At 36.9% G+C, this 24,151-nt stretch overlaps 2 protein-coding genes across 28 annotated transcripts in view; both read left to right on the top strand.

Annotated features, from left to right (window-relative positions):
• The first annotated feature begins 242 nt into the window (after positions 1-242).
• Positions 243-10,202, top strand: LOC139143530 (NEDD8 ultimate buster 1-like). Its single transcript, XM_070713958.1, is given in 12 exon segments — positions 243-729; positions 2,671-2,903; positions 3,259-3,370; positions 3,757-3,871; positions 4,300-4,486; positions 5,007-5,116; positions 5,407-5,591; positions 6,239-6,480; positions 7,265-7,445; positions 7,448-7,460; positions 7,941-8,111; positions 8,714-10,202. Coding segments are annotated over 11 exon segments (1,524 nt in total). The 5' UTR covers positions 243-729; positions 2,671-2,901; the 3' UTR covers positions 8,920-10,202.
• Positions 10,203-11,150: 948 nt separating this feature from the next.
• Positions 11,151-24,151, top strand: part of LOC139143526 (thioredoxin domain-containing protein 3 homolog) — a 38,399-nt gene continuing 25,398 nt past the window's right edge. For all 27 annotated transcript variants that reach the window (XR_011554622.1, XR_011554624.1, XR_011554616.1 and 24 more), the window contains exons 1-12: positions 11,151-11,249; positions 14,059-14,177; positions 15,143-15,246; positions 15,674-15,862; positions 16,100-16,196; positions 17,937-18,019; positions 18,749-18,841; positions 19,532-19,686; positions 20,141-20,215; positions 20,505-20,623; positions 20,820-20,964; positions 21,504-21,611. Coding sequence is in view for 15 of the 27 variants with exons in the window: in XM_070713941.1 (XP_070570042.1) it covers positions 14,087-14,177; positions 15,143-15,246; positions 15,674-15,862; positions 16,100-16,196; positions 17,937-18,019; positions 18,749-18,841; positions 19,532-19,686; positions 20,141-20,215; positions 20,505-20,623; positions 20,820-20,964; positions 21,504-21,611 (1,259 nt within the window). In the remaining 12 variants the exon portion in view is untranslated. The remainder of the gene's footprint in view (positions 11,250-14,058; positions 14,178-15,142; positions 15,247-15,673; positions 15,863-16,099; positions 16,197-17,936; positions 18,020-18,748; positions 18,842-19,531; positions 19,687-20,140; positions 20,216-20,504; positions 20,624-20,819; positions 20,965-21,503; positions 21,612-24,151) is intronic.

Below are 24,151 nucleotides of genomic sequence, written 5' to 3'. Positions count from 1 at the left end.
TTACCTACATTTCTGCCGCCGGTCAACCTGTTGTCTTCGCGACCTTTGACCTCTGTGTATCTTACATAGTGCGAGTATCAGGAAGATGCTTTAAAACGTGTCTGTTAACTCAAGAAGTAAATTATTGAATCAAATATCATTATGACACCCTTCTTATGCATAATGCTAGCTGAAATAAGTTTAAGTTGAATATAAATTCTTAGAGGAGTAAAGTCTAATAAACAAACAGATGTACCAACGATTACTCTAACCCGGAAGTCGTGAAATCGCAGTGTCTCTTGTCTCCTGAGGTCTCCTGGCCGAACTTTTGATCGAAGAATTTCTGTAAAACTGTAAAACATTAAGCCGAGGCCGAAATTTTGAAGGAAAGACATATACATGGTACTATGAAAGTGTGAAACGTCACTTAAAGGTGAAACGAGGTCCCTTCGGGATTCATTTGAAAATGTGCCTTTAACGAAACCATTGCGAAAAATTTCGTCTGCATCAGACTTACGTCATCAAAGTTTTTTGTTGTGATGTCTGCAAAGTGCTGACTCAGGTGTCGACAGCCATACTGACCGTGACTTGTGCAAAATTGGAGGTGAGTGCACGAGTATGGAAGGTGTAAGAAATCTTTCAGAGGAAGAAATTCAACGCCTACTGCGTGAGAAACTCAATAAAGACAAAGTGAAGCTATGGTTACCACCGTATACAAATGAACGTGGAGAAGCCGATAAATTTCCCCAGGTAAGCATGTGATATAGAATATAATAATACAATTAGGGAAAATGAGACTTTTGCGACTTTATTTAACACCGCAGCATGTCAATGGACACCGTCAATACATTATTTTGAACGAACCTAATGCTGTAGTACTTACAGAAAGTTATCAACAAGTTTCGTGTTGTGTTATGTTCACTGTCATTATGTATGGGAGGATATGTTTCGCAACAGTTGTTAGTATCTAGTGGTAGTATCACAGTCGCGCACTTAAGTGGTACTTGTATATATGTTTCGCAAATAAGTGCAGGGCTAGACTCATTTTATAGAATGCAATGTCAGTTTGTGGAATGGGAGAACATTAAGGGGACAATCACCATAACCTGTCTTCTGTCACCGGTGTGTCCTTTCAAGTTAGCATCACTCATCCTCATCCTCAGCCTCAGGGTCACGTTACAATGAGGATGACGCTACAGCGTCAGCTTCACCGGCGTCAGATCTGATTATTCCCGAATGCGTCTGATGGAATGATAAATGTAAAAAACAGCTGTAAAAATGTGCTGCAAGTTTCATATCACTATAAATGTTAATCAAAATACAATGGAGTTTGTATTTCATAATATTTAGTGACCTCTCTTAATATCCGTTTCTCATGATGTACTTACATTACAACGCAGCATTCTTAGCCCTTAAAATTTATATGCTGTATGTTACTTTAATACGCCGACTTTTCAGGTCTCAAGTCATAGTTATACAAGTTAATTGTTTTATATGTCCTCTAAATAATTAGGACTTTCCTACTCACATCTCATGGTGGTGATTTTTACACATTTTGGACCATTTATGCATTTTTGCACCAATTTTTGGAAAATCTTAACACAAAAGTTGACAGGACACCCACAAACACATCCACGGATCATGGACTGAAAATTACGAACACTACCAAAAAAAAATAGTGTCTATGAGATATTCTAACGATAAAATATTACCTGCGAACCAGTTCAAAAGAAATTTGTAAAAGAACGTAGTTGTTATTTTCTTAAGTTGTAGGCAAATTTTATCATTTATCCGTCCTCGGGTAGCATCACTTCGGCAATCTTCGGATACAATGCTGAAACTGACACTGTTTAGGTCACCTGAGGCTGAGGATGAGGATGATGCCAACTTTAAGTTCGTTTTCTCATTATTGATATTGAATTATGTCAAAATGACTAGAGGAGCATTATAAGAGTTACCATCATTCCATAACAGTGTACAAGAGATGCAGAAACTAAATCCTAATGCATCTATCAGTGTTTTTCAATTGAATTGGTGGGGAGGGGGGCTCAAGGGAAATTATGACTGATCATGTTTTTTTTTTACGTACACAGACTGATATCATATTGTACCAAATTATTTACATGCAGCCTCTATTTTCCTTCACCCTTGGGTATTTTATAAATTTTTTGAGCCTGAGGTTGGGAAATTTTACTGGCTTGGAAAAATATCAAATTTCCTGTTAGACCCTGCACTTCACAGATAACATGTTTTTTTACTGACAAAAGCTGCTATAAAAACCAAGCCAAGTGTGTGACAACATATTATGTTTTGGCTCAATAATGCTTTTTACTAGCTTGACAGATGAGGAAGTGATATTGTCTGACAGGAAAAGGGTTAATTAATCTTGTGGTTAGTAAAACTTAGTGTCATACATAGGTTACAGCTAAATAAAGCATTCTTCTATAAAAAAAATAGTACCAAAAGTTGCAGCTATCGTTTTGTACATACGGGTACAAGTACTTGCCTTGAACATGGCACGGTCAATAGTGAAATATACTTTTAGCTCATACAACTAATCTGAAACAGTGCATCTGGCCCTAACTATAATAAGTTGACACAATTTTACACTTGACACTTGACATGTAAGATAGTGTGTGTTTATTAGTAGATATCTGTCATAGTTAAACTTGATCTTTTTCACTTTGCAAGGAACTTGTGGACAAGTTTTCATCTGAACTGAAATTATCCCCAGAAGCTGTTGCATCCACTTTAGAGCAGTTACGTCAACATGCAGTCACAAACTGGCAGCAAAACAGAAGTTTCAGCAGTCTGGGTTGCAACACTGAAAATCAAGCTTGCTGGCAATGTGCCAGCAGGTGTCACAATGACAGCTTTTGAACTTGAGACAAAGTTGGATGTCAGCGGCAGTGATCTCAAGAAATGTAAGTTGTTTTCAGACTAGTGTCTCACACTAATTTGTATTCACAACTACTGCAATCACTGATTTTGATGGGCCAGAGAGCCAAGACTACAAAATCGTTCAATGTTATCTATTTTGGTCCATCTTGTTAAGTATGCCAGTCTAAATAGGCCGAGTGAAATTAAAATAATTCAGTCTATTCCATGATTGTTTGCAGACAATCTACATTCACCTACAAACTAGGTATTTGAATGCTTGACACGAAAATTGTATAAATGTTTCAAAGAATAAATTTAGGTTTCAGGTAAACTTTGATGAGACAGCAAACAAGACAGATCAGTGTAGTTTTAAATAACAAGGAAATTTATCATCTACAGGCTTTCTGATAAAACCACAGTGGAAGTTGATCGTTTGAAGTTGATAAGTTGTGGGCATGTTGTAGAAGATAACAAGGCACTGACAGGTCAACACATCAAGCATCAATCGCAAGTAAGTTGTATTTTGGAGTATTTCATGTATAAATACATTATAATCTGAAACTTACATTACCAGCAAACTCTAAAGCAGTCTCAGTTTGTTTATTTTGGTGTAATTTGATATGATATATATCTTGTGCAATATTGCAATTAAAGCATTGTGACCACTACTCTTTAATTTTAGTAAAATAATAGAAATTCATTAACATTACAATTATATTGTTGTGCCGATACTGTTAACTATAAATTTTCATATCAAGGAATTTTGATTTTGAGACTTGGTCAGCTTGTTGGTTTTAGTACAATGGCATCTTGATCTCAAAATACCATATACTTTTAAAGTACCTTTTTATTGGTTGATATGAAAAGGACTTTAAATCCTATTCTTAATCTTGCAAGGTGATGGTTATATGTCTATCAGAAAGCGAAGTTGAAGTACGGAGAAAAGATGAAGAGCGATCAAAAGTACAAAAAACAAGACATGCAGCTGAAGTGCTCGTCAACAGGAAAGAAGGTAAATTTGATAGAGTTATGATATGCAAGTTCTAAGGTTAGGCATTGATACACTGTCATCTGTTTGCCTTTTTGGTTGGTTACTTATAAAGGAGGGCTGTATTTTATTAATTTGTCTGTATGTTGACAGGCAATCTCTGAAGCATCCTATTATAAATACTGTAAAACGAGTTTTGTCATGAACATGAAAAACTTTGTTTGAAAATTCAGATATGTAAGTATGCAGACCTTGATTTGCAGGTGCTGCTGTCAAATTCTGATCATCTAAAGTGAAATTTAGCAATCTCACCATATCCTTTGATAAGATATAGGAATCATTCAAATCAAACTGATTTCAGAAATACAAATTTTCTTCTTAGTTCCTTGATAAGATGATGTAATAATCCAGTGATGCATAAACATTGTTTGTGTGTTTTCAATCCTTTTCAGATGGTGAGCATGATGACTACTATTTACAAATAGCTGATCACACAGGTAAACCTATCAACCTGCCTGCTGAAGAGAGGAAAGCTTTGGCCTTGGCCATGACACTGAATGAGAAAGGCAGGGCTGCCTTGAAGAGGAAACAATATGGAGAAGCTTTGCTTCTGTTGTTGGAAGCAGACAGTGAATTCAAGTAAGATATTGTATGCATAGATTTGCCGTAGATTTGTTATTGTCATCGACAGACCTTTTTGTACATCAGCCGACATGTGTACTAACTGTTACTTTATTTTACACATTATTACATAGCACATAAAAGCAGCAAGTACTGAAACGATACAGAATAAAAAATCCAAACACATGGAAAACATTTCCAACATTGGTCAAAACTGTCAAATTTACCTCAATTTTGTTATAAATAGAGAACCAGTGTATACAGTGAGCAAGGTTTTGTGATCATTTCAGGTGAAGTCAGCCATTCAGTATTCTAGTTTACACAGTATTAACTATGCAGGCTGCAATGAAAGACAGTGGCAATAAAAGCAAAATTACTGATATAGCTACAATGTTGACAATCGCAAAAGAAGTAAATTCCAAATATTGGATCATTCCGTTCTCATGAGGCTACAAAATTTCTGTTTTGCTGTCATATTAACCTAGGTTGATTCTAACTTTGAAAATGTTTAAACAGACCTTGATTTTTGCTCTTTCAGACAGTGTCGAGCTGATATCTTGAATGCTGTAGATAACTATGCAGTGTTGTGTCTTGATATATCCTGGTGTTATTTGTGCCTTAAAAACATCAATGATTTACCAGATGCAGGTGAGTGAACTTTTAGCGATGAAGGTCCCCATTTTTCTTTCTCTGGAAAACAGCCTATATCGCACAGTCTATTTGAAAAGAGATAATCAAGTGGCTAAAATGTAATTTGCAGTCTGAGTTCTTTATGTGCAAATTTACATCACTATATGAAGTTCAAATTTCAAAAGTAGGAAGCTAAACTATATTTTAATCTGGTATTTTTTGAAGCAAGTCAAAGCTCCCATTCCTCAAAGTTACACACAGGGTGTAACTTTAAAATAAATTACCTGATTTTTTTTCAAAATGTCTAGAATCAAGGTTGAAGACTTGTGAAGAGTGCCTAAAGAGAAGCTATGGTGAAAGTCTTGAAAGACTGACAGCCGTGAAGGGAGACAGTTCCCGTGAGCTAGCATTGTTTGTCAGACTCTATCTCTTACAAGGTGTGGTTGCATTCTATCAAGGCAGAAGAGATGGTGCATGGCAGCTCCTGGAAAGGGTAAAGTTTATCTAGTTTTTAGAATAAAATGGGCATGCTCATTTAAATCCCTGTAATTTTAGAAATTCAAAAACTATGTGGTATCATTTTAACCCTTTCACCACCATGGTTTGTCCCAAATCCATTGTTTTCTATGGTAAAGTTGGACCTGTACACAGGGAACTGGGGGTGAAAGGGTTAAACATAAATCTCTTTTCTGTAATTCATTTTCACATGTATGGTTTTCAGTTCTGAATAAACTCAAAGGTTAATCTTAGAGGAACAAAGTCACCGTCTTGCTAAAAATTGCAGTTATTTTTCTTTCATGTAAGAAGGTCTTTATGTTGTTCTGCTGACTGAAACATGTTGAATTATCGCTCATCAGATCTATACATAAGATATATACATAAGATCATCATATGTAAATTTGCTGATGTACAATTCCTATATGTACCATAATTTATGGCAGCAAAGCATTTGCTGTGTCTACAAGCAGGGAGTAGAGATCTGAAAACTGACAATTTAGTATGTCAATAAATGATAAAATAATGTCAAAAGAGAGTGTCCTTTGAACAGATTTTCTCTTTAATTAATTTCAGTGTACAATATCTGTCTTGTTTTGAGTTGCTTAATGACTACAGCAAAGATGTTTTATGTGATTTTTGCAGGCACAGGCAATATGGAGGACACTACAAGTTGACAGTGATAAACTCTCAGAGATCATGGCTTTGGGCTTTACGGAAGCTGAGGCCAGGCTGGGTCTGCGAACTGCGCATGGAAACATTGAACGTGCTGTCATGAAAATTACAGACAAACGAGAAGAGAGGAAACAGATTGCCAAGAAAGAAGCTGAAGAAAGGAAGAAAAGAAAACTTGCTAGAAAACTTGGAAAAACAGCAGATGGACAAAAGTAAGTTTTCAAAGTGTTAACCCTTTGAGCGCCGAAGTCAATTTTTGTTGCCTTTATAGAATATATCCCGGTCAAATTTTGTTTCAAATTTTTACCAAAATTTTGATAGAAAATTTTAGCTGATGAATAGTGATGGCTATTTGGTCCAAAATTATCAAAAAATTACAGAAAAATTCATAAAAAATTGGTAAAATGTTGCACTGAAATTTTGACAGGAAAAATTATGGCACTCAAAGGTTAAAGTGAAATTTCAATTTGTGAATTTTTGTAATGTGACATTGTTTATACTCATTGTTTGTGCATTGTTTTGCATTTACAGAATTCAGTATGTGTATAACATTCTCATTTACATTAGAGACATTAGCATGACCAGGCAACAATTTTGACCAGAGGACATAAGCTGGCCGTGTTGTTAAAGTACGTTCACCAGTTTAACATGGAATGTTGAAATTTTCCTGTAAATCCATACAAAAAGTGTGATGAAATAGGTCCCTCTAGTTCACAGGGTCTTTTTCAGAAAAAATGATCATACAAACTTAAAATACATGCATTTGTATGAAAGTTGTCCATATATTACCTTTGAAGATAAATACATGTATCTCATATGTAAATAATTTAGCAACTAGAAATCATAATCTAGTGTCTATTTTATTTGGTGGATATTGGTATCAAGAAGTATCACTGTTTCTGATTTGTAGTCATCCCAGTACATAGCCAGTGCCAGAATATAGTAATGAGTAGCATGTTCTGTTCTTCTGACTATTATGAAATGTTCATTTTTCAGATTAAACATTGATTTGTATGAAACTCTGCTGTCGATGGGGTTTCCGAAGTCAGCAGCCTCTACTGCATTGAGGCAATCAAATAATGATATCAACCTTGCGATACAAACACTGAATGAACACCCAGAGTTGCTGACTTTACCTGACACAGATGCTGATCATGTTGATGTTCCAATTACAGATGAGCTCATTGCAGGGGTGAGTTTTTTTATGTCACATTCGTTGTAGGGTTAGGGTTACTTTGTAAGGGCTGCACTGCATGTGTAATGCAAACCAGTGTCAATACTATCTGTTCCTACTTTTAGTCCTTTAATTGCGTTACACCAACTGTGGGGTTCATTCGACTTCCATAAAGACAATAAGTATAGTATTAAAATGAGATAGTTGGAAGGTAGTGCTGTCAGCTATTTTGATATACATATCAATGAAACTGAATGTAACAACATGGTTTGTCTCTTGTGTGGCAAAATTCAACGTTCAGATTTCAAAAAAGAACTTTTTAATTGCTAAAATACAAAACTATATATGGCATTTTTTGTACAAACTTTCATTAAAAAATTAAAGTGTGAAATTGTAATTCTTATAGTATTGTGGCAATAATTATGCAATGTCTGATATTCATGGTATCAATTAACATATTAACATTCTCATATTGATCAATTTGTCATATTTTTTAAGGTAACAGAACTTGGTTTTCGTTTGATGTTGCAAAAAGAGCTCTACAACGTCATCGTGGAGATGTCCAAAAAGCTGTGAATGAACTGATAGCTAGAGGAGGAATCCTACCTCCAGATGAACCATCATCGTCATCATCAACCACATCATCATCATCAGCATCGTCTTCTTCAGGTGAGAACACTGGTTATCTAATCTCAGGTCATATGTAAGACTTACCACATCTTCTGTTGATTCTCCCTCTACAGTAGTCAGAACTACCAGCTAATGTTAAAAGGATTTTATTCCAATGGAATAGAGTGATACCATGGTAAACCTGTAATAACAAGTCAAAATGTTCTCAAGCATAAATGGTGATATTATTGACCAGCAGATGAAATATTATGATTTGGAACAAGTTATATAGTAGAAGTCTTGTATTGTAAATTCAAGACAAGTGAGCACAATGTCATCAAAATTAAACAGTGTGGTACTAATATAAGTTAAGTGAAAGACAAAATACATAAACAGCTTTATACAGTATGAATACTATGGTCAAGCAATCATCAAAGATTTTTCAACTATTATATTTCACATTTAATAACAATGCATATTATTTAATGTTGCAATTACAATCAAGAAGAAATTGAAACAGATAGATATAGCAAACACACCTGATGATATTTTCTGTATATTGAAGACACTAATAGTGGTATGTTTTACATAGAATGACATTTGACATTTGAATGACATTCATGAAGTGACCTCAGCTCATCTATGATTTATTCCTACCTCAGCATCCAAATCACAAGCTGAGACTGAAGAGGAGAAGGAAGCTGTGAAAGAGTTGGTGCCGGACATAGCGGAGCATGAGGAAGATTACCTAGATCTAGCTCTGGATGAAGAGGGAAAGCTGATTGAGGATACAAGACAAGGATTCTATCGTTGGCGCAGTGACACCAATTTAGGAACTTTGAAATTATGCCTTCAATTAATAATGTGAATGTACAGATGATCAAGAGCCTTAATGTTGAATTTTTTTCAACTTCTAGACTGAGTTACCAATTAAAACCTGAGATCCTGATTCTCATACGTTTTGCACAGCTGATACCCAATGCATTGTAGCAGAAACCAGCCTTATCGCTTCAGGGGAAAATGTTTTTTATGGACTTGTGGTTTTCGTTTTAAATCTAGTATGCTTACCGAGTAAACCTAGCTTCAGGTACAAAACACAAATTTGTGAGGCCAACAAAGAGGGTATGATTTGGAAATGAAGTATGAAACCATATTTTTGTCTGGTATTACTCTTGCAGTATGAGTCTTGACAATAAAGTATTTCATCAATGCTTTACTTTTGTGTACAGCCACCCAATCACCCACCCCTTTCCCCCCATGTGTACTACACTTATGGTAACATAAGTTTAATTTCATCCACCAACACCATCACTGGTTTTCAAGCACCAATCATGATGATCAATTGGCCTTACTGATTTCTCAGATTTCCTTTGCTTGAGGTCAAACCAATTCTACAGGAAATATTTGGGTTGTGGCTCAGTTTGATGTGAGAACAATATGAAAATCCTGGTAGTATAGTGTTACTTGTATGCAGTGTATTGCTTTGAACTATAAAAAAGTCACACAGGAGGCATCAAGAGAATTTGATGGCAGCTATGGCAAGATCATCACTACCTTATTAACAATCCAAGCATTATTTCAAACAGCAATCGTTTCAGGAAATCAATTGCAATAATTACGTAGTTCACTCAGTGCCTTTTCATGATAGAAGATATAAATCAACACACCCTATAAGACAATGTTTTAGAACATTGTAAAGGTCTTTCAAACTGCAACTTACAATAGGGTATATGAACGGAGAAAATGATAGGTATTCAATCTCATCTCTCAAGAATTTGTACTTCATGAAAATCAAACGTTTTCTACACTGAGCATTTGAACAGAATATTAACAAGGTTACTCTACCCCACTGGTTAGAATAACCATGATATTAATAAAAAACTTTATCAGAGTTAATTTTCACCAAAAATGTGCCAGTATGATTACCATTCTAAAGTGTCATTCTGAAGGGAGTGTTTTTTCTTTTTGCTGTTTTGTCATTATTCAATCCTCTCATTCCGCAAACTAGGTTTTGACAGAATGTTTCTGATGGAAACTATATTATAATTTTTATTGTCTACTTTGTTTCTGTATAAACCTATCTTTAGCATGATGTACATATATATTACTTAAAATTTTCATTTGCAACACATACAAATAATAAAGTTATTTTATCTTACGATTACTTCTTGAGAATATATTGTTTGTGATGTATCTTTGGTAAAAACCATTGCTTTATCAAGTGCTTCAATGCTGTGTAAGACTTGAAAGTGCCATTTTAACATTAAAATCCAACAAGAATTAATACATGAACCACTGTGCAAAATGTCATTTTTCATAAATTCATCACAGAAGTTTGTGATTTTTATATATCCCAGCCATATATTGGTAACCAGAATCCTTTACTTGTGTCAATGGACTCGGAGGTAGTTACAGTGCAGTAGCTAGAGGTCTTGCCTGGGTATAAGGGTCAGATGGCAAAACCCTTGATGTCTGCCCCACATACCCAGGCAAATCCTCCAGCTACAGAACTGCAGCTACCATGGAATTTGTTTATACCTCCATGATGTGTCACATGGATGTAAAAAAGCAGCTTTCATGAACAAATTGAAGCACCTGTATATGCCAAGTTATAGTGTGGGATTGGAGTTAATTTTTTTGCAAAAAAACCAGATAGTCACATTTTTTACATGAAAGGGAAAATAGTCACAATAGCAACACAATGTAACGGTAGTCACCCCCTGGCATATATTGAAATACAGTATTGTATGGCAATCAAGCTATAGCTGTTGTATTACAGGAACCTGGCTTAGTGGCCAGTAGAAGTGGAGTTAATTTTGTGTCAGAGGTCAAGAATGCGCCACCAACGACGACTGAACACATAACTTGCTGCAGGACCTAGCCGGCACATTTTCACAGTAGGTCAGAAGTACTCGACGTACTGTTTAATGAAATACATATTTTTGTACAGACAATCCTTAAACCTGATTTTGAACAGTAAACTGTTTTAATTATGGTAAAATTATATTACTCAAGACTTTTTTATTTCAAGAACTAAAGTGAATCCCAAATAAATATTGCCTTCACCCTCTTTACATATCTACCCTCCCTATCTTCTCATTTGTAAGAGTCCGTCTTCACGTGACCCTGCCAAGCAACAGAGAGCGGAGTATAAACAGAAAAGCGAGCTGTATAACGTGGAAATCTCTCACAAATCAGGTATGTTTTTAAGACTTTTCATGAACGGAAACTTTTCTCAAGAAAGAATTTTGCACTCTGATACTTGAAATCTTCACCCGTGATTCTGTCACTTCGAAAAGTCTTCTATTTATTGCAATTGCAACCCGTATTCGATCGTCGGTCAGTTCCATAATTTCCATAAACCGTTCACATTTTTAACGTGCAATGGTTGACAGAAGTACAAGTAGAATGAACGACAGTAGATTACATCATATCAGAAAGATGATACAAGTTTGAAATATTTAAACATGGGCCTCTCTTTAGCTGCCCTAATACATTTGTGTGGGATATCTATACACATCTTTGCTGGGACGTTAGCACTTTGATCGATCGGGGCACAATGATCAATGGTTCTTCGTCCCAGTTCAGCAGGTATGATCGATGCCGGGGGCTGAAACAAACTTGAAGTTGACACCTCACATATGCACATATGAGAAGCATGTTACAGCTGGTACGAGTCAGTATTCAATATTTTCAGCTAAACAAAAATATACTTTTCTTTTAGTCTACTAAAACATGTTTTCGTTGAGCTGAATTTTCAACAACAAATCAACTCATCATTGACACATCGGTGGTCATTGATTCATCAAGGATAGCCTCAACAGTACCATAATAATTTTAATCTGTCTTGAAATAAGGAGATGAATAAGGTCAGTAGGCTAAAAAAAGTCAAAAGCTATCCTAGATTGACTGTTCATCATAACATGTACATGTATGTGCATACATAAACTTGTACTAAATGTGCATGTGGTTGCCTGGTAGCCCGAATGTGTATGTCATGTCAGAGGTGTTTGGCCATTGGTTTTGCTGTCTCTGTGCCTGCAGGTTTCTAGACGTTTCGGCACCAAGTCGTTTCGGCCCAAGATGTTTCGGCCTCTCGATTTCAGGCCCCAAGTCGTTTCGGCACCGCGACCCAAGACGTTTCGGCACTGCTCAGGGCTATCTGAGGGAACTAGTGCTGGAGCGTAATGTTGCACATCCAAGCACTAAAAAAGTAGTGTTAAATAACATTCATGTACATCATGCTTCACTTTGTGAGAACATAGTAAGAGACCGTAAGAAAAAAACTTCATATCATTTTCAAATCTGTGACACAAGTTTATCGATAGCAATAGCCGCTGACACGGCAAATGTTTGAAAGCGGTGCCAAAACAGCACGGCAAATGTCACACAAATGCACAGAAAAGTACTGGTCAGAACGTAGACTGTCGACAGTCCCCCGTGCCTTCTTTGACCGGATTCACTTTATTAAAGTGCGGTAGCAATCCAACGTAGGCGATCGAGCGCCGAAGGCGCGAGGCCGAGTGCCGAAGGCGCGACATCGAGTGCCGAAGGCACGAGGACTGTTATACCTTGTATGCGCCCTCACAGAACCGTATGAAAAAGGCGACGGTGACGTCACAACGAGTGACATGGAAAGGGGTGGGCTTAAACTGCAGCGCTATTCCTCGATTGTACGCGCTTCCCAGACAACGATTGTTGACATAAAAATACAGCGCGGCTGTGGTAAAGGAAGGGCCCAGCTAGTGGGGATCATGGAATCAAAATGTTGTTTTACTGACATAGAAACTTTTTGGGTTAGGTTTTCAGGCACAGTATTCCTGGATACATGTATATGACGGGCAAGAGCAAAACACGAGCAACGCGACGATCGCGACAAGACGTTACAATCAACGGCAGTCTCCCTGTGCTCACAGCACTTTACTTTATCCGTATGGCTTAGCACGATCAACGGCCCACGGCCCGACGACACTTAGACGGAATCCAGGGATGACCGAAGCCCAATAGTTTTGACTACAAATACAATGCTAAAAATCAGTTTTAAAAGTTTGAAAATTGATTCATTCTATTCAGTATTAAGTTCTAATCTTTTACGATCACGGCAGAAACTGGATACCTCAACTTATACTCCAAGCCACATGAATGTATGACCTGAAGGATGACCTTCCACTATCCAAATATGGCATTGTTACCCCACCCATTACTATGATGCAATACCTCATGAATATGTAATAGCAAAGGGGATTGCGTGGGGCGTAACAGTCACTTGTACCAGCAAATACCGGAAGCTAGGCAAATACGCGAGACGAAGCGGTACAAGCGACTGGCGAGAGTCAGGTCAGTCTTACGAATATGACTGGTCAGTCAATTACTAAATAGTTTGAAAACAAATCGAAACAGGGATGCCGAAACGTCTTGGGTTGCGGTGCCGAAACGACTTTGGGCCGGAAATTGCGAGGCCGAAATGACTTGGGCCGAAAGGACCAGTTACCTCTGTGCATATCCAATAGCTGAACACTCCTGACATAGAAGTACACGTATAGGGTCAGGAGGAATTGGACAATAACAACACAGTGTAATTTGCAAACTAATGCCAACTTACACAAGGACCACTGTAAATGTCATGATGGATTAGCATTCCTTTTTTTTAAGTTTTAGCCCCAAGTCATGTCAGTGCCAGTATACTATCATCTTTTTCAAGAATTCTAAGGGCATTGCCAAGAATACATAAAAATCATGCACAATTTTCCATAGAAAACCTGTCTTCTTGACTTGTAAAGTATTTTAATCACGTGTTGATTGATATATATATATAAGTAAGATAAAATACAAAATGATAGTGATGTGAGATCCAAAATTCAAAAATTACACATACTGCATGACTGTGTGAAAGTACCTCAAGTATTAGGTGCCCTGTAGCTGCCAATAAATTTTTTCCAAAACAGATCATCAAGATTTAGAGAGCACTTTCTTTGAGCAGTGTTCTTACTGTGCGTTTCCCTTTCAGACTCAGAGTGTAACTCAACCAATTCAAGATGCCACCCAAAAGAGAGGCAATAGCCTTGCAGAAAGAAGTGCTCAATCAAGAGCAATGGGATGAAATAATGGCTGCAGAAGGCATAACAGGTGAGAGTTATACCGGTATACTGAATCAAGCACTAATCTCTTTGATTAGAATAATGGATATAGCCCTTCCTGTGTTATTCAATATTTTCTGTCTACATTTTCTTCCTCGAAAGATTTAATTGAAAAGCAGTAAAATGGCAGATTTACAGTTATTTCTGTTGATTTATTTATCAATCTGTTTATTCATTTAATCATTTATCTTGTCACTGCGTTGATGACTGAATAAAAAAACTTTGATTTATTACAAAAATCAGGTATGAACTTAGTGTGCTCCCATGTGTTGGTCAGTCAATTTCACAGAAAATGATATTTTGACCAAACAATACAAAACATTATAAACAAAATATGCAAATTTCATGATAATATGATCAAACTTGAATGAGGTTATCCCTAATAAACAACAAACCAAATTTCAAAGTTATTGAACAAAGGATTCAAGTGAGAAGATTTTTGAAGAAATTTGGAGAGAAGAATTTCACAAAGTTGCATATGTGCAAATTTTATACTAGTTTTGAAAAAGCTAGGATAGATACAACTCTTTAGGTATATTTACCAAATAACAAAGCAAGTTGTTTTAAATATGCAAATTTTTATTATGCAAACTAAGGTGCCAAACGATAGTGCTTCCTGAAAATTCAGGACAGCCATTATTATTGATTATGCCTGGACATTGATGCCATTGCTGTTATTTCACAATAAATTACATGAATGTAGGATGTATATAAATTGAAGACATAATACCAATATATTGCAGTAAAAATTGTGAAAGTTTTGTGTGCAAGAATGTAGATCTTTCTTTCAAAAATTGTCAGGCACTGTGATGTAATCTGTTCTGGTGTAACAGAAAAGGTCAGATACCTCTGACACTTATGCTTTAGAAATGTTCACCTTTTTCTCTCATAGCTCGGCTACACTTTTCTTAGATTCTCGTATCTATAAATTATCTTTTTGAATTACTTTCCTAGTTGTTGATGTCTATCAGAAGTGGTGTGGGCCGTGCAAAGCAGTGGCCAGTCTTTTCAAAAGGGTCAAGAATGAAATTGGTGATGACCTACTTCATTTTGCAGTGGTAAGTCAGAGCACTGTTATCATCATCATTAGATAGGTATTCTGCAATGCTGGGATGATTTTTCTTATGTGTTTAATGTGAAGGAATCAAGCCAATGTGGCAAAATTGCAGGATGGTTTCATATCAGGGAGTTAAAACACAGAAATGCAGTGTAAAAAAGTTATTCTCACCTGTACTGAATATCAATGACTAAATATGGATAGGATACTTCAGCTATCAAGTATTTACAATGTGAAAGCTTAACCTTTCACCTTTGAATTTCAGTATTGAACCCTCTGTCTGCATCAATGCAGTACATACTCACTAAATTGTTTACATATACCGGTATGTGAGAAACCATTTCCTTTAAAAAATTTGGACCTTGGAATTTTTACAGCCTATTTTGCTTGTGATATAAATTGTTTCTACATTTTTCATGTCCTTTTAGGCCGAAGCTGATGGTATTGAATCTCTGGAGAAATACCGTGGTCACTGTGAACCTTGTTTCCTATTCTTCGGCGGTGGACAGTTAGTTCATGTCATCCGTGGTGCCAAGGCGCCTGCATTGGCAATGGCCATCACTGACCAGCTAACAGCTGAACACAAAGTCCTTGAGGAAGGAGCCGAGAGGAAAGTGGTAAGTTCAAGTGTCCATCATAGTAACTCTACCCCTATTGGTGTTGAATTACCCAGCCTGTCATATACTAAATGACGGTGAATGATGGGAACATCTCCCTAATGAAAACATTCCAAAGTTAATGACATCAACTGATGTTCTATTCAAGGCCCAACCAGATTCTCCATCCCTGGCTTTGACATGGCTGTGTCATGTATGGCAATCACAAAAAACTGAACTCTGACCTTTAACGTGCAGGTCAGAGACCCATTGTTGGCAGCTAAAGAGGAAGAAGAGAAGGCAGCAGAGATGGCAGCTGAGGAAGAGAAGAGGAAACAAGAGGAAGAGGCCCTCAGTAAGTATAAATATAGTCTGAAAGAAGAATAATTGCTAAAAATCCTGCAGTGAAAGACAAAATCCTGTAGAGAAATTTTCACTCATTGAGTTTCTGCTCACAGAAGCTGTTTCCCTGCAATAATTCTTCACTGAATGTGAAAAGAGGTGATTTTATGAACAATTAGAAAAATGGTACTGCAAATTATCAAATTCATGATCAAGCAGAACAAGCAGTTTGTATACACAAATGCACATACATCAGTGTTGCAACGTCATTGTTTAATGATCTATGTAAATATCTTAGTCACGAAAATCTGTAATTTATGTAACAGATTCACCTGTCAAGAACAGTTGAAATTGTCTGCAATATTATACCAATCAAAATGTGTTTTGCATCTGTTTGCATGCTGTCCTCTTTGTCCCTACATGTCTGCTTGCATGTACAAGCGATGATGAATCCCAAATCAGTAAATTTCTGGTTTGTCAACACTTGGCACATTCTAAATGTGTTTCAGCATGAAAGTTTTCTAAATTTGCCTTACAGTTGTAAGGACAGTGTAGATTATTTTAGTTTAATATTTAGAATGAGGGTCTATAGGTAAGGTATTCAATAATGTGCATGCTTTTCATTTTAGATTTAACCTGTTTTGGATAAGATTATACTGTATTCAATGGCATTCATTTTCTAAATCAGCAAAGCCTGATGAATATGAACATGCTCGCCTTCAAGCATGTAACGGTGACAATTTTTTAAAACCAGCCAGGGATAACATTGCATTAATTCTCTGATTTACCATTTTTTTTTCTTTAAAATAGTCTTGTTACATGTAGTTATTACGCGATTTAGTAAGTGTAGTCTGGTAAATATGTGAAGATTTGAGAAACTCCATGTAAATGATTTGTGTGAACTTCATTTGTCTATATATAGGAAGTGAGTTAGGTGAATTCAGTAGTGATGTAACACTGAGAGATGTAGGTAAAGCTGAGATAGATCAAGCAGTGGGTAGAGTCCGTCGCACTCATCGTAGGATGAAAAGCACAGGTGTAGTATAGGATCTGTAGAAAGGGCTCTCAAAACTGGTTATACAGAATAAACTTTTCTTTAGACCTCCAGTTTTGTATACACCAGTACATGTATGTCACCCAGGCTGTGAATGCAGAGAAATAGTACAGTGACTGTTGGTGGGCTAGGCTAGTGAAAGTTTTCACCCATCTTTGTGAGGGCATTTTCAGTAAGATGACCTGTTTTAAAATCTGTAAAAACAGTAAATAGCTAGATTAGTTTTCTAACGTCCGAGGAAGATTTCAAAGCCTCTACATTTACTCAATGATAATTACCGTATAGTTTGTTCAATCAAAATTTATTCTGAGACTTCTGTAGTCAAATATACCCTTGATCAGACTGACAGCATTTGTGAAAACTTTTGAGTTGATTTAGCACTTTCTTGACATTTCGTGTGACAAAGAGAATTTTCTTGAGTCAGAGGTGTGTCAGTGTAGCTGAGAAAGAACACTGCTTGGATCAGAGTTAGAACCACAGACTCAGATGATTAGTACCATCATTAGAAGAGCTAATGTTTCGTATTTCACAATACTACCAGAAAGAATATTAATGAATTGCTCATGTTCTATAAAACAAAAATACTGAAAATATTATCAGAAGTTATAGCTCTTGATTCCTGGAAGAAGATATTCATTCATTCAAAACTTTTCAAACTCGTCCATGTTTCTAATTGAATGTGTCTTTTCACATTGACAGAACCAAAACCAAAACAGGTCACAGTGGCTGTTATCAAACCAGATGCAGTCAAAGCAGGTCATGTGGATGAGATCGTAGAAAAGGTAAACAACAACGCTCACACTCTGCACCTCTTACATAACATGTGCCATGATTGGTCACTTTATGATCACATGGGATGCGTCGTTTTTACTTGAGTACATGCAAATAACAATTTGGAACTGCCCTGACTGGGTAACATCTTCGTTGACTGTTTACCTTGATTAATTTGAAAGAGCCAGCTACACATGGGTAAATTTTACATGTAAGTGTCTTGTTTGATGCAAAGGAAATTAAGAAACTGCTGATTTTTCACGAAGCAGAAAGTACGAGATGTGTCATAAAGCTATATCAACTGGTCATATTCAGTTATCAGGACACTTATCTGTATGTGACCAATCAATATTTGTATAATGTTACAGTTTCTTTCACAGTACATCAGGCAAACTGTGATATGAACACTATGGCATATCAATTCATAGCCCATATTGCCTGCGCAACTTGGCATTCTCCTTGTGCCATCAACAATTGAATTTAGCATATCCCACTTTGGCTAAATGTAACCCCTCCTTATAATTCACAAGACTGTTTCCAATAGTTATTAGATATATGTCACTGAATGATTGACAATAAGGAAGACAGTCTGAAGATAATTGTCTGTAACTTCTAAGTATTTTAAGTACAAAAGAAATATATAAACACAATTACTGTAAAATTCTTTGTGACTGTTAAAGTGTGAAAATATGTACTACGACATTAACAATCAGGCTAGAATTGATGTTTATTGATTACAGATGAAAGCAGAAGGTCTTGAAATCCTGGCACAGGAAGAGAGAATGCTGACAGAGGATGAAGCTAGAGACTTTTACTCAATGCACAAAGATGAGGTCTGTGTTTTACCTGTTACTTTCACTTTTATTTTCAAGTCTTTTTAAGATAGAATGAACCTCGGGGACAGATATTCAGATGCTCAAACATTATCCATTTGACCTACCACTTGCAGGGCTCATTTCTAAGCATACCCGTATGGAGTAAAAAAAGCTTTCAGCGGCTTAGTTTTGTGAAACTTGGGAACTTTATTTTCCCCATAGAGATAAAACAGGGATTGCTGCCATTTTGAATTCCCACTGGTGGTTGGTAAACATTCAGGGAATTATCTTTATAGTACTGCATGCTACATGTAGATCAGGTGTATGATAATAAGAGTTAGTGTATCTGAACTCAAGTTGTATGTGTAAAAGCTACTGTCCATTGCTTTGCTCAGAGAGCATCTTCTTTCGTGTTTTGAATTTTGGTCTGCTCAGTATACTGCTTGTTTGAAGTTTAGGGTAAGGCCCATCGTTGCTCAAGGGAATATTAAAATGGATCAATGAACTTCACAAGTCCAACAATTTATTATTTACTTCAGGGCCGAGGGTGGTATAGGTTGAGTGTGACAAGATGATATATATGTATATTGACTTGCTGAACACCTCTAGCAGTGTACAATAATAATTATCACCATTATATGAATTTGTCAGTATAAGCATCAAGCCATGTAAAATAAACTGACAGTCAGTTAATGCCACCCTTAACAGGAACACTTTGAAGAGCTTGTACAGTTCATGGCCAGTGGTCCAGTTCACACACTTATCTTGACCAAGGGCGATACGGGAGAAGGCGTTGTACCTGAAGTAAGAACTCTGATTGGTCCAGCAGATGTATCAAAGGCAAAGGAAGAGGCACCAGACAGGTATGAGGGAGTTGAACTTGAACTTTATTGAGCTGACCCATACCTGTGTTGTTGTATATTGAATGTATTTATGGAATAACAAAATGATATTGTCTAATGTTGCAAATCTGAACAAGTGCAAATTTGACTGGAACGCCAAACAAACAATTTGATATAACTATCTGTGTCATCTTAATTGCAATTTTTAACATGAAAACAAAAATTCTACACTCAGGATAATGAGCGCAGCAAATGTCTTCTTTCAAACTGCATGAGATATAGATGACCTTTATATTTCAAAGGAACACTTTCACAAATAATTATATTCTAGACATGACAAACTGCCAGAATACCACTTTTACTTACTTCTTCAATGTACTGTAAATTCAGAAAATGTTTCCCCTGACTATGTTTATAAAGTAACTTTGTAGGTATGTTACACTTGAACCTCTGCTGTTTTTCTCTTCAATCACAGTTTGAGAGCGGTGTATGGTACAGACACAATAACCAATGCTGTTCATGCTGCAGATTCTGATGAGACGGCAGCTAGGTAAGAACATGACTCTATTGACTAACCCGACAAAAAGTTTGATATTTAGTAGATTGGTCAAAAACATTGATATTTGCAATTGAAATAATTGAAATTGCAAGCTAGACTTTTATAAAACACTGTCTTCCTATCTTTTTGTGCTACATGATGAGTATCTGTCTTTGCAAGAACAAAACAGTTGTACCTGAGACTTTTTGCTATGTTTCCCAGCTAACTATTACTATAACTTTAAACTACACTGTGACAAACAAACTAATAATCATATCATGTTGATCTTTCATGTTTGCAGGGAATTAGGTTTCTTCTTTCCAAATTACTCGGTGCCCACAGTGCCAGGTACAGGTCCACCACCCAAAAAGGAGAGGACGCTTGCCATCATCAGACCAGATGCCCTCAGAGAACACAAAGGTGAGAATCCCACATCACAGATGTTGCTTTGCAGAGTTCTGTGTTTGAGCACCAAAGATTGTCATATCTGATGCATCATGGAGGTGCATACATACATTATTGTGTTGTTTTCATGTTAGCGAGCTGTAAAATTCCAAAGAAATCTGAGGCCCAATTTCATCGTCAGATTTTTCCTCACTGAATATTACCCTTTCAGATGCCATTATTGACAAAGTACAAGAAGCAGGATTTGAAATTGCACTACAGAAAGAGATCCAACTAACGGAAGACCAAGCCAAGGAATTCTACAAAGAACACGAAGGCCAGGAATACTTTGATGGATTAGTAGCAAATATGACCAGGTAAAAAATCCAAAATAATGACCTGTCTCTGTCAAAGTTTCCAAGGAACATAACATCTTTCATTCAGTCTGCCAAATGGGTACATCATCTGGTCTTACGATTGTGCAAAATTATATCCATCAAATGTCTTAATGAGATGCATGAATTATTTCAAGAAAAGTCATGCATGATATTGTAGCACGGGCTGACACCTTCGAGTGGATCACTTTGTCAACAGTACATTGATGATCAGAACATTGTCGAGACAAATTATGAAATATAGTTGTGCATATTCTCTGTATAAAATTTTCATGTTTCGAAATACAACACATGTTGATACCATCAAGCATAGCGTATACTCCCACAGCTCTTTTATTAAACCGTCTGCTCTTTTCTTTTTAGAGGTGTCACTGTTATTTTCAAGAAAATGTTTTGTTTGATGCTGTTAGCCATGTCATATCTAAGCATTTGAGATATGTGTTTTTCCGACTGCCATGTTACTGCAGTATATTCCACCTTATCCCTAACCATCCATTGTGTCCTCCACTCTATCCATACAGTGGTCCGGTGTTAGTGCTAGGCCTGGCAAGGGAAGATGCAATTCAAACATGGAGGGATATGTTAGGACCAAAAATACCGGAAGAAGCTAAACAGAATGCACCAGACAGGTAACCCAGAGTAATAAGTATTGAATCTGAGAGATGGGTCAGGTGATAGCCGGAATGTAAAACATGCGGAATCAGTTTTGTGACCGAGCAGATCCTTGTTGTAGCGCAGTATGTCTGTACTGTTGCTTCTACCGTAACTACCAGTACTAGTTCCACTACTAGTAGTGCTACTGCTAGCACTACACAATGAAGTAGTAAACCTACAGGATATTAAACATCATGGAATCATCTGATCTCTGATCAAATGGTCGTTGGTGAAACACTGTCTGTTGACAGTGTTATATCAAGATGCTTGAATCCTCAAATTTAGACAGTTGCCATTTACTTGGGCTTATTTTCCATTTATATGACGACTTGCAGTTTATTATTATGGAAAAATTTGCAGAGCCAATCAGTGTCAAAACAACACATCTGTTCTCCCCATTTAACATTGGGATTAAATTTCACCAATTTCATCAATCAGTAGCATAAGCTGTATTAAACCCCAAGTAAAAGCTAAATTATTGTTTTCCACGTCTGACAAACCCCTGAAAGATTATAAAAATATTCACTGATATGCAGTGTAATGATACATGAATAGATGATAAAGTATATGCAGCTATGTGCAAGATAATTACTGAGCATGTCAGTGTAAATGTAACAACAGGCAGAAAGTTTTTAGCAGTGAAAGGCTTCTTTTTACATACCTTGTCTTAGGATCTACGAATGGAGGTATGTAAGACCCCCAAAATTGACAAAGTGAGCGTCAAAGTGCTCGATCGAGCACTTTGGCAAACTGAGCGTCAAATTGAGCGTCAAACTGAGCGATCGAGCACTTTGTGGAAAATGTCAAACTGAGCGTGATGGCGCCTCCAACGACAGGATGTGACATAATTAATTTTTGATCGCGTCCCGCCAGGTCGATGTTATACATTCACTATGGCGGTACCTAATGAACTTCGTTAGTCGTTAATCCCGCCTGATGATTTGGCATGAGTTGACATTCCCTGTTACTGTTGCCCTGGTTCGGGTAGACAACCTTCCCGAACATATTTCGCTTCACGGCCATGACAATTAGCCAGGCCAATATTTTTTAGTCCCCACGGACACCGTCCGGGGGGACTTATAGGTTTGGTCATGTCCGTGCGTGCGTCCGTGCGTGCGTGTGTGCGTCCGTGCGTCCGTCCGTTCACGCAGATATCTCAGAGACGCCTGGAGCGATTTCGTTCAAACTTGGTACAAGGATAGTACCCTACCTCATACAGATGCACATCGATTTGTTTCACAATGCGATCAAATTTGGCCGTGTTAGAGGACTTTTTAGTTTTCACCTCCATAGACTCCCATGTATAAGGCAGTCCATAGACTTCCATGTATAAGGCAGTCCATAGACTCCCATGTATAAGGCAGTCCATAGACTCCCATGTATAAGGCAGTCCATAGACTCCCATGTATAAGGAAGTCCATAGACTCCCATGTATAAGGCAGTCCATAAACTCCCATGTATAAGGCAGTCCATAGACTCCCATGTATAAGGCCAAGAAAAATAAAAATTTAGTTTCTCATCGTATTCATATTGCAAAAAGGATGCAGTTACACAGTTTTTAGTCCCCAAAGATAAAGTCAAGGGGGCTTTTAGATTGGGTCATGTCCGTCCATGAGTCCATCCGTTCACGCAGATATCTCAGACACTTTGACAAAATGTCACGTCACCTTGGTGACCTTTGACCTCGAATATACATATTTGTCCATAACTCAGTAACCACAAGTCCTAAACCTTTCATATATGGTATGATGGGACACCCTATGACACCACATATTGTACCTCATTAATTATGTGCATATCTAATTTTGAGTGAGCCAATAGAGCTAGAGGTCTGATTTTTTGTATATATGGATAACTTAGCAATAAAAATTTTTTGACAAAATGTCACGTGACCTTTGACCTCAAATATACATATTTGTGCATAACTCAGTAACCACAAGTGCTACACCCTTCATATTTGGTATGATGGGACACCTTATGACGCCACATATTGTACCTCATTAATTATGTGCATATCTAATTTTGAGCAAGCAAATAGAGCTAGAGGTCTGATTTTTGGTATATAGGGATAACTTAGCACTACAATTTTTTTGACAAAATGTCACGTGACCTCGGTGACCTTTGACCTCAAATATACATATTTGTCCATAACTCAGGAACCACAAGTGGTACACCCTTCATATATGGTATGCAAGACACCTTATGACGCCACATATTGTACCTCATTAGTTATGTGCATATCTAATTTTGAGCAAGCAAATAGAGCTAGAGGTCTGATTTTTGGTATATAGGGATAACTTAGCAATACAATTTTTTTGACAAAATGTCACATGACGTCGATGACCTTTGACCTTAAATATACATATTTGTCCATAACTCAGGAACCACAAGTGGTACACCCTTCATATATGGTATGAACGGAGACCTTATGATGCTTCATACTGTACCTCATTAATTATGCATATATCTAATTCTGAGCAAACCCATAGAGCTGGATGTCTGTCATACATATGCA

The sequence above is a fragment of the Ptychodera flava genome, chromosome 11, assembly GCF_041260155.1.
Source record: "Ptychodera flava strain L36383 chromosome 11, AS_Pfla_20210202, whole genome shotgun sequence".
In the NCBI taxonomy this organism is placed as follows: domain Eukaryota; kingdom Metazoa; phylum Hemichordata; class Enteropneusta; family Ptychoderidae; genus Ptychodera; species Ptychodera flava.
Note: the sequence above shows the minus strand (reverse complement) of the source record. Positions and strands in the feature narration are given on the sequence as shown.